The 18,743-nt window shown below is 49.3% G+C and overlaps 1 protein-coding gene across 6 annotated transcripts in view; it reads right to left on the bottom strand.

The window, feature by feature from the left end:
• The window catches only part of XDH (xanthine dehydrogenase), a 92,797-nt gene extending 74,348 nt beyond the window's left edge, over nt 1-18,449 (bottom strand). For 3 of the 6 annotated variants that reach the window (XM_070067912.1, XM_070067908.1, XM_070067910.1), the window contains exons 1-6: nt 18,296-18,449; nt 9,690-9,747; nt 7,111-7,207; nt 5,763-5,871; nt 3,171-3,297; nt 2,187-2,248 (exon numbers count right to left, since the gene is read on the bottom strand). In XM_070067912.1, coding sequence (XP_069924013.1) covers nt 2,187-2,248; nt 3,171-3,297; nt 5,763-5,871; nt 7,111-7,207; nt 9,690-9,747; nt 18,296-18,337 — 495 coding nt within the window. In that variant the 5' untranslated portion in view covers nt 18,338-18,449. 6 annotated transcript variants of the gene reach the window in all.
• Nucleotides 18,450-18,743: the final 294 nt, after the last annotated feature.

Below are 18,743 nucleotides of genomic sequence, written 5' to 3'. Positions count from 1 at the left end.
CCTTGGGCCCTGCACCTGCATGGGAGACCAGGAGGAAGCACCTGGCTCCTGGCTTCAGATCGATGCAGCACTGGCCATGGCAGCCATTTGGAGAGTGAACCAATGGAGGGAAGACCTTTCTCTCTGTCTCTGTCTCTCTCTCACTAACTCTACCTGTCAAATAAAAAAAAATCAATTCACTGTATTTATGTGAGACTATTTCTGGACTCTGTATTCTAATTGATCTGTTTGTTCTTTCACCAATACCACAATGTCTCAATAATTGTAACCATCAATATCAAATCAGCTATCTGGGATCCTTTGTCTCTCCATATAAACTTTAGAATCAATTTCTCAATATCCACAAAACAATGTGCTGGGATTTTGATTGGGATTATGTTGAATCTGTGGGTTATACTGGTAAAGACTTATGTCTTGACAATATGGAGTCTTCAAAATCTCTCCATTTATTCAGTTCTTTGATTTCATTCACCAGAGGTTTGTGGTTTTTCTCATGTAGAGCTTAGACATTTTTTTGAAACTTTTGTACCTAAGTATTCTCATTTGGGAGAGGTACCAATATAAATGATATTATGTTTTTCATTTCAATTCCACTTCTTCATTGTTAATGTATAGGAAAGCAGTTGGCTATTGTATTCCATCCAATTCTATTTTCTGGAAAAGATTACAATTTGCTCCTTAAATGTTTGATAGAGTTCAACATTGAATCTATCTGGGCCTGGAACTGTCTGTTTTGGAGATTATTAGATTCAATATCTTTAATAGACATACACTTAATTCAAGTTACTTCTTTCTTTATATGTGAGTCTTGGCAAATTGTGTCTTTCAAGAAATTGATCCATTTCATCTAGGTTATCAAATTTATAATCATAAAATTATTCATAATATGTCTTTATCATCACCTTAAAGTCCATGAAATCTGTAGTGTTAGTCTCTTTTTAACACTAAGAATTTGTATCTTTTTTTCGTCTGCTTAGGTTAACAATTTTACTGACCTTTTCAAAGAACCAGCTATTGATTTTCTCTATTGATTTCCTGTTTTCAATTTCATCAATTTCTGCTCTACAGCAGGCTCTTATGAGGTAATTAGGCAAGATGAACAATACCTGGTTCTCAGAGAGGCCTGAGAAATTTATGAAGATCACACAGTGGTAGTGAAAGAACTGTATCAGCGTCATAATTCACAGGCCAGTTATTCAATACTTAACACGTGTCAGGCCCTGTCCTAGCAGCTCTACAAGAGGCACTCAGTTCTCTCAAGTGCTGTGAGGTATGTACAACTATAATCCCCATTTGAGATTTGAGAAACAAGGAGACTTGCCAAGGGTCATGCATCAATGAAGTGAGGGAACAGGATTTGAACCCAGGTCTGCAGATTCCTAGTTTGTGCTTTCAATCACTTTCATTTCATTCCACAGCTGCTAATGCTTCATCATCAGGGTGTGATGTTTTCCATTCCTCTAAGGCTTCGCCTCCCTCCCTCCCTAACCACCCCTTCTTGGCTTGTTTGGACACAGCACAACCCTAAAGGCGAGCGAAAAGCATCCATAACTCTCCCCTGGACCCAGAATCACATTCAGGATGATGGCTTGATTGCAGTCAGGATTAGCTAAACCCAGTGGAGGAATCAGGTAGAAGCTGAGAGGATTAAGTCAGGGAGGGAGAGGCCAGGGCTCTGTACTCTCGCCAAGCACCAGGTGTGTGTCCAGGTTCATGTAATCAAACACCCACACCTTCAGCTGTGGCTTCTCACCAGGCATTCTGTGGGCACTGCAGAGGTTCACAAACTGTCTGGAGAGTTAATTAGCAGCTTCATAAGCTCAGCTGAGTGCCAAGCGCAGACAGCAGCTTGGAGAAGGGAGGCAAGTGCTGAGCCCGGCTGGGTTGGTGTTAAGTACCACATTGAGCACCTGTGCCACAGGCTGAGCCTGCCAGTCTCCAAGGGAAGCTGCCAAGCCTGAAGGCACTGGAGGAAGCCAGGCTGGGGTGGTGTGCCTCTTCCAGGGAGCAGGTGAGAGTCCCCAGGCTGTGGCCATGAGCCCCTCCCTGCACAAGAATGGCAAGACCACTCCCTGGTAGGAGGACACATTAGTTGACCCTCTTCGGCAAGAGGCCCTCGGCATCCCTCCCAAGTGTGATTCCCCCAGGAAGGGCAGGGCCACTGCTCTTCTGGGGCCTCCACTTACCTGGGCAAAGGTCCGGAAACCCTGGAGGATGGGTCTGTAGCCTGTACAGCGGCACAAGTTTCCTGTGGGCCAACGACAAAGCTGTGATGTCAGTGCCGGCCCCTGGAGCAGCTGAGGGCCTTGTGACTTTTTCCCAGCCCAGTCTGGCACTCCCTTTACCACCCTGCCTCTGTACGTTCTGCTTCCTCTACCTGGCAGGTCCCCTTTGCTCTTCCTACCTTCAAAGCCTGTATCAGGACTTCTTTCAGGAAGCCCTCCTAGAATGCACAGACTGGGCCAGGGATCCCTCCCAAGCGCTCACTTGGTGCTTGGTCATACCTTTGCCAGTGAGCTTATCAAACTGCATGATGGATTCCCAAGAGTATGCACCCCTCTGAGAGTAAGGACTGTGTTTTTCATCCTCTGTCCCTAACAGCTGATGTAGCACCTGACATAAAATAGGATGCAAAATAACCGATTGAGTAATGGCCGGGTGAAATGGGGCATAGACAGAGAGCCTTCTGTATTCAATTCTGAGGAGCAGGCACAAGGTACCGGCTCCTGGGCCTGTTCACAGGAGGTGAAATGGGAAGCCAGTCCTAGCCAATGCCTCAGAATCCTGGCCACTTCCACATGCATGGTCTTTGCCCAGCAAAATCCTATTCTGGATGGAAGGTGAGAGGGAAGGAAGCCATCTGAGCAGCCTCTCTGGAGTCCCCAGATGATCTCTGGTGCCAGCTGCTAATCACCAAGCCCAGCCCAATGATGGGGAAGGATGCGAAGGCACACGCCAGGAAGATAAGTGCAAAGATAAGATGTCCCAGGAGGCCTCCAAGCCAAACGGGAGTCCTCCAAACTAATACAGGATTAACTTCCTAGTGGGTGTCAGCTGCCACACTGGGGTGGTCTGACCTTTCCCCCAAAGGGCCACCCCCACAGCTGTTACCCTGACCCTGTCCTGACCCCCACCGGGCACTGTTTGCCATTCCCCCTCCTGAGCTGTACCTTGGAAGGCGTTCTCAATTTCCTCAATCGTAGGCTCAGGCTGGTTCCGGAGCAGCGTGTACATACTCATGACGATGCCAGGGGTGCAAAATCCACACTGGGAGCCATGGCTCTTGGCAATTCTCTCCTAAAGGGGACAGATGGCATAGACATGGGGTTGGCAAAACCTCTCCCAGGGGCCCTGCAGGCTTCTGTCAGCCCCTTCTAGGGGCAGTGGGGGACAGTGGCAGGTTCCAAGCCCTTCTGAGCCATAGGTTCCTTGTCTGTGTGATGGAGACCATCCTAGGGCTCACCTTTAGAGCCACATAAAATTCAGCATTACGCCTGGCATATGACTAGTAGCTGATCAATGCTAGCTGTCAGGGGAAAGACCCCCTTAAGTGATAGAGACAATTAGAAGCAAGGAGAAGCTTCTGACACTCAAGTTAGCAGAGGAAGAAGCAGGCTCAGGGAATTCAGCCCGAAACCATACATGTTGAACAGAAGAGAGAGTTGTGTATCGTTCCTTGAACTGTGTTACTTGCACTCGGCCTCAGCTGGCATTTAGGAAGCACCCACAGAATATATTTCATTCCACACGAGAGCATTGTTGTATTCCTGCTTTCTTATGTTAAGGCAACCCTCGAATCCCAGTGGGGAAATAAGAGATGTGTCAGAATTTAATAGGTGCACTGAATGTCACAAAATTTTCATTCAAAGCCAAAATACTTTTTTTTTGCAAGGGAATTCTTTTCATCCACAATGCTTTTTATTTTTGTGTCTTGGGAGCCTCTCTTCAAACTTAGTTAAGTAAATATGTATCTATAACCCTTGATTTTATAAATATTTACTGGGAACTAATTTTGCATCAGGCTTTGTAAGGTGCTGGCACAGAGCCGTGAAAAGGAGAGATGAGGTCTCCGATCTCATGAGTCAGTCATTCTAGGAGGGAAAATACTGACAAAAATAAACAAGGAAGTGCCAGGTAGAAATCAGTGCTAAGCAGAGAATGTGTATACAAGGACATGATCCAACATGACAGAGCAGTCAGAAAAGGCCCCAGAAGAGAGCATTTAGACCAAATCAGGAACACGACACAGCTCAGAGAAGAAGATGTAACAGGCAGAGAGAATAGCAAGGGAGAAAGCTCTGAGGACAGAACCGGTCTGGCACGCTGGACAGTGGACAGAACCCCACTTGGGCCAAAGGAGTTGGGTGGGGAAGGAAGCTTCTCTTCACAAGCCATGGCCGGGCTCTTCAGTTTTGTTCTGGTTGTGATGTGAAACCCTTCGGGGATTCTCAGCAGGAGGGTACATGCTCTAACTGATGCTGTCTGCTGAGTGCGGATGGGTTGTGGGGGACAAGAACGGAAACACTGCCTCTGCAGATCACGGGGCGCCCAAGTAAGTGCTATAGGAATAGGAGCTGCCCCATGGGAAAGGGAGGGCTCTCAGACTGGCCACGCAGACCTAATCCCTCTGTCTCAGCCACCCATGCACTTGCTTCAGAGAAAATGACAAGTCCTGACGAAGCTTCTCATTCCTCCTGCAGGGCGGACAAGTTCAGCCATGGTCCTTCCTCAGCTGTCCCAAACCTGAAGGGTTGGGAGCAGTGGTCTTCCCTGCCCACCGTGCTCTGCTCCCACTTGTTTCCTCTTGGCCAGGGAGTGTTCTGATGCCCTCCACTGCCCAAGGGTTCATGGTTTCTCTCTACGACCAGGGGCTCTGATACCGTCAGGGAGAAAACCTTGGTCAGGCACTCGGCTGTCTGCAATCTTATTAGGCACTAATCTTCACTTCAATGAGGGCGGTGGCCTGGAAATCCACATTTGCATGATCTGATGGTGGGAGGGGAAGGGTTCAAGAGGAATCACTGGAGAGCTGGTGGTGTTTTTTTTTTTTTTTTTAATAATCAAGGGGAGGGGCTAGCATTGTGGCCTAGTGGGTAAAGCTGCTGCCTACAGTGGCCAGCATCCCATATAGGCACCGGTTCAAGTCCCGGCTGCTCCACTTCCAATCCAGCTCTCTGGTATGGCCTGGGAAAGCAGTAGGAAGATGGCCCAAATCCTTGGGCCCCTGCACCCATATAGGAGACCAGGAAGAGGCACCTGGCTCCTGGCTTCGGATTGGTGCAGCTCTGGCCATTGCAGCCAATTGGAGAGTTAACCAGTGGATGGAAGATGCCCCCCACCCCCGTGTGTGTGTGTGTGTGTGTGTGTAACTCTGACTTCCAAAGAAATAAATAAATCTTAAAAAAAAAATCAAGGGGAATAGAGAATGTGGACCCAGAAACTGGGAGGTTGGGGGTCCCTCAGCATACTCAGGAACCACGAAGAGCTCCCCAGCCACTGCTCCTTGCAGTTCAAGGTCAGCTGATCGCCCTGTCCACCAGATCCACTTGACCTCTTGGGGTCATGCAATGTTATACTGACCTCTGCCACAGAAGGCAGCTTGGGGCCTGGATGCCTTCTCTTTCTGATTGACAGCTCCCAGGGGATGTGGGGAAGTGGCCAGGACACAAAGCCTCCAGCACCCCAGCCAGTGACCTGCTGCCCAGCCACCTAAAGTGAGCACACAGCCTGAGCTCCAGGGCACGGCTCCCTCCTCTGCTTACCTGCACAGGGTGCAGCCTGGTCTTGGTGCTTCCTATGCCTTCCACAGTTGTCACAGCAACATGGTGCAAGGAACAGATGGGTGCCAAGCAGGCATTGGCTGAAAAGTGGCTAGGATCCCAGATTAAGGCCATTCCACTGTCCATTCAGGTCATGGGAACAGGGCAGGGTCAGGGGACTTAGTGGGACTTTCTGTTGCGTCTTCTCTCCATCTTATGTTCTTGTTTCATCTACTGGTGCCCTCACCTCTCCACCTATGGCTCTAGGCAAGGAACAAGGGAAACTCTGCCCAGGTGAGGTTGAGCTCCTCCAGAGTCCTGCAGGGTCAGGCATCCATACACCTTCAGCCTCTGAGCTGTGGCAAAGGAAGCCAGGGTCACATTCAGCTGCCTGTCACTCAGCCTGGCCCTGGGAGGCTGAGGGGGTAGTAGCTTCTGGCAGGCTGAAGCCTTGAAGCACTCTCCTGTCTCCACAGCACTCTTCCTCGGCCTCTGCAGTGTCAGAACCTGCAGTCACCTTTGCTTCCCTGCATTCGTCCACCTCTATTTCTCCCATTCGTCTATGGAGGGAGGGCGGGAGGGAGACCCTGGGGAGCCTGAGACACACATCAATCCCTTAGAGAGAACTTCCTCTCATCCCTTCCTTTGTTTATCACTCATTCGCTCAACAGTCAGCATCCACTGCCGAGTGCCAACCTCATACTTGAGCATCTTCTGGTAAATGATTCAGGGGTGCAGTGCACAGGGTCCTCTGGGACCAGCACAGGCAAGGGGCACCTAACTCAGTGTTGGGTGGTCAAGGAAGCCTGTTGGAGCAGGCACTAGTTTGCCCCAGTCCTAAAGAGCTAGTGGAGTTAGCCAGGCGGAGACATCCTAGGAGAAGGGACATTCAAGACTTAGGAATCAGCTTATAACAAGACCATGGATGAGTGGCCATGGACAGCAGTAGTACACAGGTGCCTCTGCTGGAATGAGTGCCGGCCCAGGATGAGGTAGCCACCAGAGGAAAGCTGGGGCATGCTGTGAAGGACCTTGCCTGCTAAGCAAAGAGCATGGACTTTATGCTGGGGGCAAGGGAGAGTTATGGGAAGATATTATGGGGTGTGATATGAGCCAGGATTTCAGAGATCACTGTGTCAGCAGTTCAGAGTCTTATCAGTGCTCATAAGCCAGGCAGACACCTCCTAGGATGTCATTCTTCGGTTTCCCTATGACCTGAACCTGCTCAGAAACACAGGGGCTCCCCCAAAGGTACACATGCACACACATACACACACGCATACTCTTTCATGCACAAGCTGACCCCGCGTTCGAGCTCTCACATGGGCCATCACCAGCAGACAAAGGATACACAATCTTGTTCTGGAGATGATCATACTTGGACAGCATCACCGTGCAAGCGCCACAGCCCCCTTCTCCACAGCCAAGCTTGGTCCCGCTCAGCCCCACTGGGAGGTCAAGTTAAGGAAAGTGGATTCTGGAAAAGGAGACTGCTGGGCTGTGCCTGGAAGGGTGATGTGGGTTCAGCCATTCCCACACTGAGGCTCAGAGCTGTCAACCTGGGGAGGCAGCAGACATGCAGGCCTGCTCATTCAGAGAGGCGTACCGCCTACCAGGGGGCAGAGAACAGGGCCATCTCCCCCGCACAGACCAGCACAGGCTTCAGGGTCCCATCACACAGCACCCAAGTAGCATCCCCTGGGACCCAGCAGCCTGGAGACTCCTCTCGGGGAGCTGTGGTGCCCTTGGGCAGGTAAGTCACACGGCCCAAAGGCTGAGCCAGGGGGACGGCTCACACCTCTCCCACACTGGGCATGTGGTGAGGCCACGTGGGACAGAAGGGGACAGCCATCCTTTCTGTGACTCCCTGAGTCTCAGCTTTCACCCTAACCCTTTGGGGCTAACAAGGTCCCAGAAAGCAAAATTCGGGCTGGATCGGGGGCTTGTGAATATCCAGCTCAAGGGAAACGTGAATGGAAATTAAAATCAAGATTCTTGTTTTTGTGGTCAAGGACCAACATCCAGCCCAACTGTCACACACATGGACTTGCAGAGAGAAACTCTGATGCTTTGCGATTTTACAGGAGCCTAACTGATAGGCTATTCCAGAGAACAGCAGTGGTGTTGGTCACTCCTTCACTCCCCAAAGTCCCCGGGTCCCCTCTGAAGTCGGAGGTTACTATCACAGGGTCAGGTCCCTCATTTTCAAGATAAAGTTTAGCAGCTAACAATGATCGGGCATCTAACCCTGGAATAGCCTCACAGAGCCTGTGCAATCTGCATGATAATTGGATTAGCAGGTGGGGCAGCAACTATTTCCCCACAAAAGCAGAGACCTAAGAGGTAATCTAAGTCCCACAACACAGGAATGCCAGTCGCCCTGGAGCTGGGGCCCAGCACAGTCATCTGACCCCAGATTGGGTGTGTACCCCTTCTCCAGGCTGCCCCCTCAGGCACACCTAGGGAGGACTTTCTATGCCCTAGGTTTTGTTTTGTTGGTTTTTCAGGCTGCAGGCAGTTCATCGCTGGGGCACTGAAGGATGATTGGCGGCAGCTGCCCGAAGCCAGGCAGCACTCATGGCAGGGGTCTCCTCTCTCACTGGGATCCCCACGGATGCACTCTCTGCACAGGGAAGAGTAAGCTGCCTGGATCTCCCGGGTCCGTGCCAACTCTCAATTTGGAATTGCACTTGAGCTTTGACCTTCCGAGCAGCCACCTGCTATGATAAGGAATTTCTGAGGCTTGCAGGTCTTCAAGACTAAAATCAAAACTGTTCAAACACTATAATCAGTTTCAGTTTTTAAAATAAAAATTGATCTCAGCAATCTTGGAGAATGAGTGTCTCTTCCCAGCCCTCCCAGGTCAGTGGGTGAGAGAAAGGGAGTCCTGTGCCCTCCCCCAGATCCTGCCTAGGCTGTGACACTTCCTGTGCCCAAAGGCCACCAGCTTCCTCTGCCGTGAGCCTCCAGACAGGTCCAGCCCAGGTCAAAACCTGCTGTCCTGAGCTAACTCTCACTTCTTCAGGGGCTGAAAGACTCCTTTGCTGTCCCCAAATATGTTTCATCCCTCTGTAAGCAAGGCGGCTTCCTAGATGAGGTCACGAGGGGTAGAGCCCTGGCAACAGACCCCTGGAGGTTTCCCAGCATGGATGAGAGGTCAGGGGCAGGGCTCTAGGCTTTAGTCCAGGCCCGGACACAATTCGCCCAAAATGTGCCAGCAAAGGAAGGTCACTTGACAGGGCCAGCCCTCACTTCCTCCCCCACCAATACTGGGAGGATTACACATTACACTTGCATGCAGTTGCTATGGGGATTAAGTGAGATAAGCTACGCAAATCACACTGAACTTTTGTTCCCAGTCTCTGACGCTTTCACACTCTGAAAGGACCAAAGGTACTGGGGATCTTGAGTGAAGAGAGGAACCCAGGTCCCTCTGAGGGGCCCTTGGTCCCCTGAGGCCTCCCAGGGTCTCCACAGCAGATGGTGCCTCTACACCATTCCTGCCGCAGCCCTTTCCCTGTCACCCTCCACCAAGACAGAGCTGGACTGTCCCCGAGGAAGTCCATCTCTGTGTTAAGCAAATGGGAGCTAAGGCAGGTTCCACTCTTCCCAAGGGACAAGGACCAGAAGCTCACCGGGGCTAAGGAGGGGTTGTCCAATGGCTCATGATTAAACCTTGGCTTTGCCAGCATTAGCCGCAAAGGATCTTAAAGAGCATCAGGAACAATCCGCTCACGTGGTCGCTGGAAATTGCAGATCTAGGGAGCTGAAACGACTGGGTGGCTGAGCCACAGAGTGACACAGCTGCCATGACACATGCAAGTGCCCACCTTCCTATTCCTCCACGTTTTGTGGCCACCCTGGTCGTTAGGAAATGAGGCTGAGTCCCTGTCACCCCTCCCCCTCACTCCCACTCCAGAGGCAGGATACACTTTCTCCTCAGGTAGGCCAAAAGCGTTGTTTCTGGATCTGCATTTTTCTCCACTACCTATTTAAAAAAAAAGAAAGAAAAGAAAACAGAAGCAAAGCATATCGTGAGTATACTTAGCCATCCTCAATGTCCCCCTTCATTGTCTCACTCAAGAACTTACAGAGTTAATGATCATGAAACTCAGGCATTTTTCTAGGCAAGTCCTTAAGAATGAACATAAGAACCATACAGCAGGCTGTGCATGTGTTCGTACCTTTAAATGCTAAACTTCAACCTTGGGGTTCAGATCTAGACCCAGCACAGAATACTGTAGTGTTGCACCAGCCCTGCTGGACTGACCAAGACCAAGGCCCCTTCAAGTCAAACATGTCTGCTGATGGACCACACCTGCAAATCCCAGGGACTGCCAACAGGATCAGCGTGCAGCTCTGGCTTAGCCTCCAGCGATTTTTTAATATTTATCAATTTATTTATTGGAAAGGCAGCATTATAGGGGCAGAGGGGAGAGATCTTCCATCCATTGGTTTACGCCTCAAATGGCCTCATGGCCAGGGCTGGGCCAGGCTGATGCCAGGAGCCAGGAACTCCATCTGGGTCTCCCACATAGATGGCAGGGGAGTAAGTACTTGGCCATCCTCTGCTGCTTTCCCAGACATTTTAGCAGGGAGATGGATCAGAAGTAGACAATAGGGACTCAAATGGTATTCTGATATGGGATGCCAGCGTCACAGTTGGCAGCATAGCTCACTGTATCACCGTATGGTTGGCCTCCTTGAGAGGGCCCTGTAGGTGACTGCAGAAGCCAGTCCCATGGCCTGTGCTCATGGCGGAGTATTGCATGTGATGGGCTGTCAAGTCAACAACATTAACACTCGTCAGAAATGGAGGAGAAATCCCAAACCAAAGATCCAGCCATGTGTTCAGTGAGGTAAAAATGTTGTCTACAGTGAGGTGCTAGTTCCCAATGCAAATTATCAAAGGAATTCTATGAAACCTATTTCACCACTCCCTGTGCATACAAAGGCTCTCAGGCTAAGGGTTACTGGGATGGTTAAGGGAAGAGAATTTATGATAGATTTCTTTACAGAAAACTGTACTAGGAGTGTCACATCTCCCTAAGCTGGGAGGGGAGAAGGCATCTGCCTCATGTTTCCAACTTAGTGAGGGGGTCTCCTTTGTACTACACACAAGCTAACACACACTCTTGCAGTATAGGGGATATATAGTGGTCTGGTGTAACTCAACTACTACTCATAGGCTTAACCTAAAATTCAAAACTAACAACAAGGGCAGGCATTTGGGCTAGCAGGTGAGATTAGGTTGTCCAATTAGGTTGTCCATGTCCCACATTGGAAGACCTGTGTTCAATTCCCAGCTCCAGCTCCTGACTCCAGCTTCCTACTAATGAAGACTCTGGGAGGAAGTGGTGGTGGCTCGAAGTAATTGGGTTCCTGTCACTCATATGGGAAACCTAGTCTAAGTTCCCAGCTCCCAGCTTCTGCCCCCTGGGACTTGGTGGGCATTTGAGAAGTGAACCAATGGATGAGAACTCTAACTCTCACACACTCTCTCTCTACCTCTCAAATAAATATTTTCAAAAAATTAACAATGGTCGCTGGATTCTGTCCTGGTTGCTCCTCTTCCAGGCCAGCTCTCTGCTGTGGCCCAGGAGTGCAGTAGAGGATGGCCCAAGTCCTTGGGCCCTGCACCTGCATGGGAGCCCAGGAGAAGCACCTGGCTCCTGGCTTCAGATCAGCGTGGTGTGCCAGCCACAGCAGCCATTGGGGGGTGAACCAACGGCAAAGGAAGACCTTTCTCTCTGTCTCTCTCACTGTCCATTCTGCCTGTAGAAAAAAAAATTAACAATGGTAAGTTTAAATGCCTACTTAAACCTGAGGAGATGCGGCAGAGTTGGGGTTGGAGCATAGCCCTGGCGTTTGCCAATGCAAACACTTAGGGAAGCCTTGGCCAGGACAGAGTAGAGGCTGTCCAAGAGTGAGCGAGCTGGATGAAGGCATTTGAACCATTCTCAAGAGGACTGCCTCAGCAGCTGATGAGTCCCGGCTCCCAGCACAGAGTATGTAGACTGGACCATCCAAAATGAGAGACTAGGGGATAAAAACTCCTCACTCCAGCCGGGGATGTACGATCAAGTGTCCCCTATGGTGGCCATCCTCAGGGGAAGAACAGGGTTGGTTCCAAACGCCTGAAAGGCCCAGAAAGCCAGAAGCCAACGTCAACAGTACCAGCGGGGTAAGTGGTCTCAATGCTTTCACCATGCCACCGACATTGGGACTGTTGGGCCGCTTAATGATAACCTAGGAGATTTTATCAACTAAGATTAAACAAAAAGCTCACGAAACTGTCAGTTGCCCTTTGAGTGCTTTAAAGGGAAACAGGAGATAGAATCTAGATATTGAATAAGCTGGTTTTGGCATATATACATAGCTTATATATAAGTCAGCTCATTCAATACCCAGATGACACAGTTCACAGAAGGAAACCCTTATGTTATCCTGCAGAAGAAATCATAAGTGCACAAAACCAGGACCCTCTTCACCTGTGCAGCAGATGACAGTAGGAGCCTTGTAGCTCACTGCTCCCCTGCCCTGCTGCTCCTCCCCCCGTCCCACAGTGCTGCTTGCATTGCGCCCTATCATTGCCCTGCTCAGTGCCTTCCGGGACCTCCCACGTACTCGAGGGAACAGCCTAGTTCCTGAGGCCGGTTTTTTCAGAGGCCCTTTTCAATATGTTCCCAACTCCATTTTTAGTTTTTCTTCCTCCCACTTCCCTGCCAAACCTGTCTTTTTTTTTTTTCTTTCATGTATTTATTTTCCTTTTATTTGAAAGAGTGGGGGATAGAGAGACAGAGAGGATCAGACAGAGAGGGAAACACACACAGAAAGACAGAGATAAATCTTCCATTTGCTGGTTCATTCCCCTAAATGCCCACAACAGGTGGGGCTGGGCCAGGCTGACACCAGGAGCCTGGAACTCAAGCTAGGCCTCCCACGTAGAGATCCAACAACTTGAACCATCACCTGAAGCAGAGCCAACACTCGAACAGGGGCATTCTGACAGGGGATGTGGGCACCCTCAGCAGCATTTTAATCACTGTCCCAAACACCCACCCCAACCTGGTCAGCTTATATCGATGATACATCTTATCTTCTCCATCTCCTGGGCCTTTGCACAGGTCATTCCTCTCCCACCTGCTTCTTGCATCCGAAGACCCCAAATATCACCCAGTAAAGGCTTCCATATCACCCAGCCACAGGTGAGCCACCTTTCCTTGAATTCCTTCCAAGAATCTCTGCACCACTCCTGGAGAATGGCTGTAGGGCTTGCCCAGTGTGCTCTGTGGAATGTTCTCTTCCAGGATGCCAGTTGGTGTTCCCAGGGAAAGGTGCTTCATGGGGAAGTGGGTTTAGGAAAGGTTGGGTTAAGCAGACTGCTCTAGCAAAACCCAAGCATCCAAACTCTTTAATATGTAATTGATATGTATTCTACCATGTCAATGCTCCTTTACTATGAAGAAGGACAGCAGTTTCTCCAAGGGACCACAGTTCTCGTAACTAACAGTGGACCAGACTGACCTCCTGTGCTGCCCAACAGAATGCACTGGGTTCAGATGCGCGGCTTGGAGGCAGTCCTGCCTGAAAGGCTGACTCAGAACCTAATCACAAGAAACCATGAGACCAACGCAAAATGAGGGACACACTGAAAACTGCCTGGCCTTTCTCTTCAGAAACATCAGTGTCCCAAAAGACAAAGGAGAGCCAAAGGGCTGCCTCAGACTGGAGTAGACAATCAAGACATGGCGGCCAACGGTAGGGCAGGACCCTAGGTTCTGGGTTGGGGCAGGGGGTGAGTATCAGTGAAATTACTGGGGAAATTGGAATAATTTTGCATAAATCTATAGTTGCATTTATATTAAAGTTAAATGTCCTGGATTTTATAAAGGAATGTGGTTCTCTAAGAATATCTTCATAGGGGCCAGCGTTGTGGCATAACAGATTAAAACAGGTTAAACCACCACCTGCGATGCTGATATCCCATATGGGCTCAAGTCCCGGCAGCTCCATTTCTGATCCAGCTCTCTGCTAACACCCCTGGGAAAGCAGTGGAAGATGGCCCAAGTCCTTGAGCCCCTGCACCCATGGGAGATCCAGATAAAACTTCTGGCTCCTGGTTTCATTCTGGCCCAGCCCCAACCATTGAGGCCGTCTGGGGGGTGAACCAGAGGATGGAAGATCTCTCTCTCTCTCTCTTTCTCTCTGAAACTCTGCCTTTCAAATAAATAAAACAAATATTTAAAAATAATAATTAAATAAGTATATAAAAGTATTTATATAATTTATATATGTGCATCTCTTTATGTATACATATATTTATATATGCACATGTATGTATGTTTATATATGTATGTATGCACATGATAAAACAACTATGACAAAATATTATAGCTGATGAATGTAGGCAAAGGCTATTTCATCTTTTTTGAATTCTCCTAGCAGGTGTTCTGTAAGCATACAATAATTTTAAAATACAAACAGATTTGTTTAGTGCAGAATTCCTCAGGGGTTTTAATATTCCTCTATGAGTCACATCTGTATGATCTGGGCACCTAATACACATAAGAGACAGTTTCTCTCTCTCTTTCTCCCCCACTCCCTCCCTCCCTCTCTATGTAAGTCTTTCAAATAAATAAAGGAAATCTTTTTAAAAAAGAATATGCAGAGTATCCCATGGGGCTAGTATTCTGTAAAAGACATTTTAGAATGTATCATTTTGCCTAATCATAATTCACTTCTCCAACTAGTCCACAGACTCCCAAATGGCAAACGCTTGATCTTAAAGACCGTATTCTTCCAGGGCTCATTCCACAGCCCTAGGCCTCAGAAGGAGCGTGGCAAGTGTTGGCCATAGGAGTGAATGAGGGTGAGGGAAAGCCACTGCAGCACTCTGTAGCTGACCCCTGCTGGTGGCGGGAATCACTCCCAGACACCTTCCTCAGCACCCTGAGAGCCAGATCCTCCCAGTCTCCGCTGAAACAGAGGGAGCAAGGCTGCTCAGTAAACTGGCCTCCAAAAGGGGTAGCGCTACAATGCTAACAATCCTGACAGCTGTCAAATGTCAACAAGACCATCATCAGATCATCTAATGAAAACCGCAAGGAGATAGCATCTCGCCCAACTCAGAGTGGCTATTATCACAAAGACCAAAAGTAACCCATGCTGGTGAGGATACGAAGAAAGAAGAATTCTGCACACTCTATGGTGGGAATGAAAATTAGCACAGCCACTATGGAAAACAGTATGGAGGTTCCTCAAAACACTGAACATGCAACCACGAAATGATCCAACAGTCTCACTACTGGATGTATATCCAAAGGAAATGAAATCCTTCTATCAGAGTTACCTGCACACCCCTCTTTATTACAGCACTATTTCCAAAAACCAGGGCTTGGAATCAACCCAGATGCCCACTGACAGATGAATGGGTTCTTAAAAATGCAGTGTATATACACAGTGGAATATCATTCAGCCATAAAAATGATGAAATCCCATCATTAGCAGAAACTGAATGGAACTGGAGTACATTGTGTTGAGTGAAATCAGCCAGGCACAGAAAGACAAGTATCCCATGTTCTCACTCACATGTAGAAGCTAAAAATGTCAATCACTTGGAAGCAGAGAGAGTAGGGGGCTGGTGCTGTGGCATGGTAGGTTAAGCCTCTGCCCGCGACGCTGGCATCCCATATTTCAAAATAATTCGAGGAGTTTGAAGGCTCTTACCACACACACATGACATTTGAGAAGAAATGCTAACTGTCCTGAGTTGACTATTAGACTTTGCACACAAACATTGCATTACAGTGTGCACCCCAAAAATGAGTCTTACACATCATCAGTCAGTCAAACCCTGGACAACTCTTTCCCTCTGACTCTGACTTGAGAGCAGGAAACAATATGAAAATTAGACGGCAGTGCCACCATGGAGCACCTCACAGGCACTGGATTCGTTTGCATCTCCTACCCTCTCTAGCACCCCAGCTAATGGGCACAGAGTCCCCAGCAGAACAACGAAACAAGGAGTAGGAAGCTCACATTTGAGAATGAGTTACCACGTTTTAACAGCTCTTTTGGGCCAGCGCCGTGGCTCACTAGGCTAATCCACCGCCTTGTGGTGCCGGCACACCGGGTTCTAGTCCCGGTTGGGGCGCAGGATTCTGTCCCGGTTGCCCCTCTTCCAGGCCAGCTCTCTGCTGTGGCCCGGGAGTGCAGTGGAGGATGGCCCAAGTGCTTGGGCCCTGCACCCCATGGGAGACCAGGATAAGTACCTGGCTCCTGCCATTGGATCAGCGCGGTGCACCGGCCGCAGCGCGCCGGCCACAGCAGCCATTGGAAGGTGAAACAACGGCAAAGGAAGACCTTTCTCTCTGTCTCTCTCTCACTGTCCACTCTGCCTGTCAAAAAAAAAAAAAACAACCCACAGCTCTTTTTTGATGACTTATTTGCACAATATCCTTTCATAAAAGGTCTAGAACATCTTGAGACTAGAAATAGGAGGAAACTTCCTGCTGCCTTTATTTGCAAGGAATTCCCTTGCTGGGTCTTGTCTAAGGCCCTGCTGTCACATCAGTGCTCTGCATTGCCTCCCCCACATGCCCAGCAATTTCTCCGGAGCCTACATCTTCCTCCAATGCAGATGTGGCTGCTCACCATGGAACCCGGCATTGCTGGACGCTTCCAGAGAGAGAGCAGCGTTTGCTACGATGGCACCATTTAAAACTGGCAAATCGCTTTCCTAAAGTGACAATAACATTCAAGGGCAACCCATTTCCAGCAAGCCAGATGTACCTTGAAATGCTCCTTGGAACTTACACTCTCACCCACGAGCTGATGGCTTAATCAATAATAAAACCTTAGCATAAGATGCAGCCTTGGAAGTCACTGACTGGCTGCTTACTGAATATAAGAATTCCCCCCCCCCAAAAAAAAAAAAACTACAGAGAAGATGTCTTTGTGTAAGTAGCATCTCTAGAAAGCCAGCGTGGCAGCTGCTTCTTACAGCGCTCTGATAGAATTGCTGGCCGCAAAGAAGGCGAGACGTTGGAAGTAAGAGTCTGATTTTGTCACCTGAAAGCTCTGCCTGCCCTCTTGGGTTGGTGCCACCTGTCAACCCTGAAGAGGAAGTAGCGCAGAGAACTCTGGACCAGGAGAAATGCAGCTGACCCCGTTGCCCAGTGTGTTCTTGGAAATCACTTCAGAAACTCACTCAACTCAGTGCCCTTCTTAGAGGGCTCACTTGTCACTCACACTGTCCCTATGGCCAGTTACACTGGAACAAATATGGTGACCCTTTTGCCATACCTCTCAATCCCAAACAGAACTGAGCTGAAGCAGAGGTGCGCCTCCCAGCACGGGGGTCAGAGGGCCACGGGAAGGCCAGAAACACATAATATGTTTGCCTTCTCTTTCCCTGCACTTGCATGAAACTGCACAATCTCACCCTTGCTCTGTCCTAATGACTGGCTCGTACCTCTGCCATCTGCCCTAGAGTTTTGAAAAAGTTAACCCAGGGCTGGCGCTGTGGCGTAGCGGGTAAAGCTGCCACCTGCAGTGCCGGCATCCCATATGGGCACTGGCTGGTTCGAGTCCTGGCAGCTCCACTTCTAAAGCTCTCTGTTAGGGCCTGAGAAAGCAGTAGAAGATGGCCCAAGTCCTTGGGCCCCTGTACCTGCATGTGAAGACCTGGAGGAAGCTCCTGGCTCCTGGCTTTGGATCGGCACAGCTCGGGTCGTTGCAGCCAATTGGGGAGTGAACGAACAGATGGAAGACCTCTCTCTCTAGCTCTGCCTCTCCTTCTCTGTCTATGTAACTCTTTCAAATAAATCAAATAAATCTTTTTTTTTAAAGTTAACCCAAGTGGGAAAGAGATTTGCAATACTTAAATGTAGCATTAAGTCCAATGGATGGGGTGGTGGTGGGTAGAAGAGGATGTGTGTTCTATGCAAAAAATTGTGGCTCACCACAAGGTGTCAGTATATGTCCCCACACAGTAAATGGGGACTAGCAGTTACACCTATACAAATAACACATCGAAATCACAGCTATGTCTTATCTCCTGATACTAACAAGAAGACTCACTCCGCTCCAGAGAGAGAGAGAGAGAGGAGCAAAGAATTTAGACATCTTCGATGAAGCATGGAAAGTGAGGAGTGGCCTCCCCTCTCAACTAGAACTCCGTCTCCCTTTCTCACTCTGTGCCAGGGTCTGCTTACTGCAGCCAGCAGCAAGCTCACAGATGCCTCTCTCTTTCGTTTGCCCATGGAGCACCTGCCTGGGCTCTGGCCTTGAGAAGCTCTTCTTTCCCCAGCGTTACCAAAATGCAGCAGCACCTTTGAAGGGAGAAGGAGGAGGAGGAGGAGGAGGAGGAGGAGAAGGGGAAAGAGAGAGAGAGAGAGAGAGAGAGAGAGAGAGAGAGAGAGCCCAGTGAGAGGAAACAGGACAGAGAGGGAACCAGACATGCCTCTCCCATGGTATAAGCCTCCCCTCTCAGGGGGCCAGGAACAACAGGCCAAAGGTCAGCTCCTGCTTACCTTTCTACCATTCACAAAGAAAACCAACTCATCAGCTGTCATTGTCACCGGCTGGGGTCCCTGAACTCCAGGTACCTTACTCCAAGAGAGAGAGAGAGAGACTGGTAGTTATCACCACTCTGGAACTTGAAAGGTACGCCTCCCAATAAAATGAAACAAAATCAGCCAATCAGAGGCAACCAGTTTGGATCTTCAGGGCACAGACAGTTCCTGGCAAAAGCTGCTGGCTTATGTAATGGAGAAAAATGCAAACAATTATCTACAGCAAATCACACCCTCCACACCTGTGTCAAAGAGCACAGAGGAAGGTGCACGCAGATATCAGTAGGGCCAATGCCTTAGCACCTGCTAACTGCGGGACTCCGGCACTGCCCTCATGGAGCCTGCTTAGCCTGCTGCAAGACCGAGAAGGGGCAGGGCCAGTGTCAGCCACAGGCGATGGAGCTGA

This window comes from Oryctolagus cuniculus, chromosome 2 (assembly GCF_964237555.1).
Source record: "Oryctolagus cuniculus chromosome 2, mOryCun1.1, whole genome shotgun sequence".
Taxonomy (NCBI): Eukaryota; Metazoa; Chordata; class Mammalia; order Lagomorpha; family Leporidae; genus Oryctolagus; species Oryctolagus cuniculus.
Note: the sequence above shows the minus strand (reverse complement) of the source record. Positions and strands in the feature narration are given on the sequence as shown.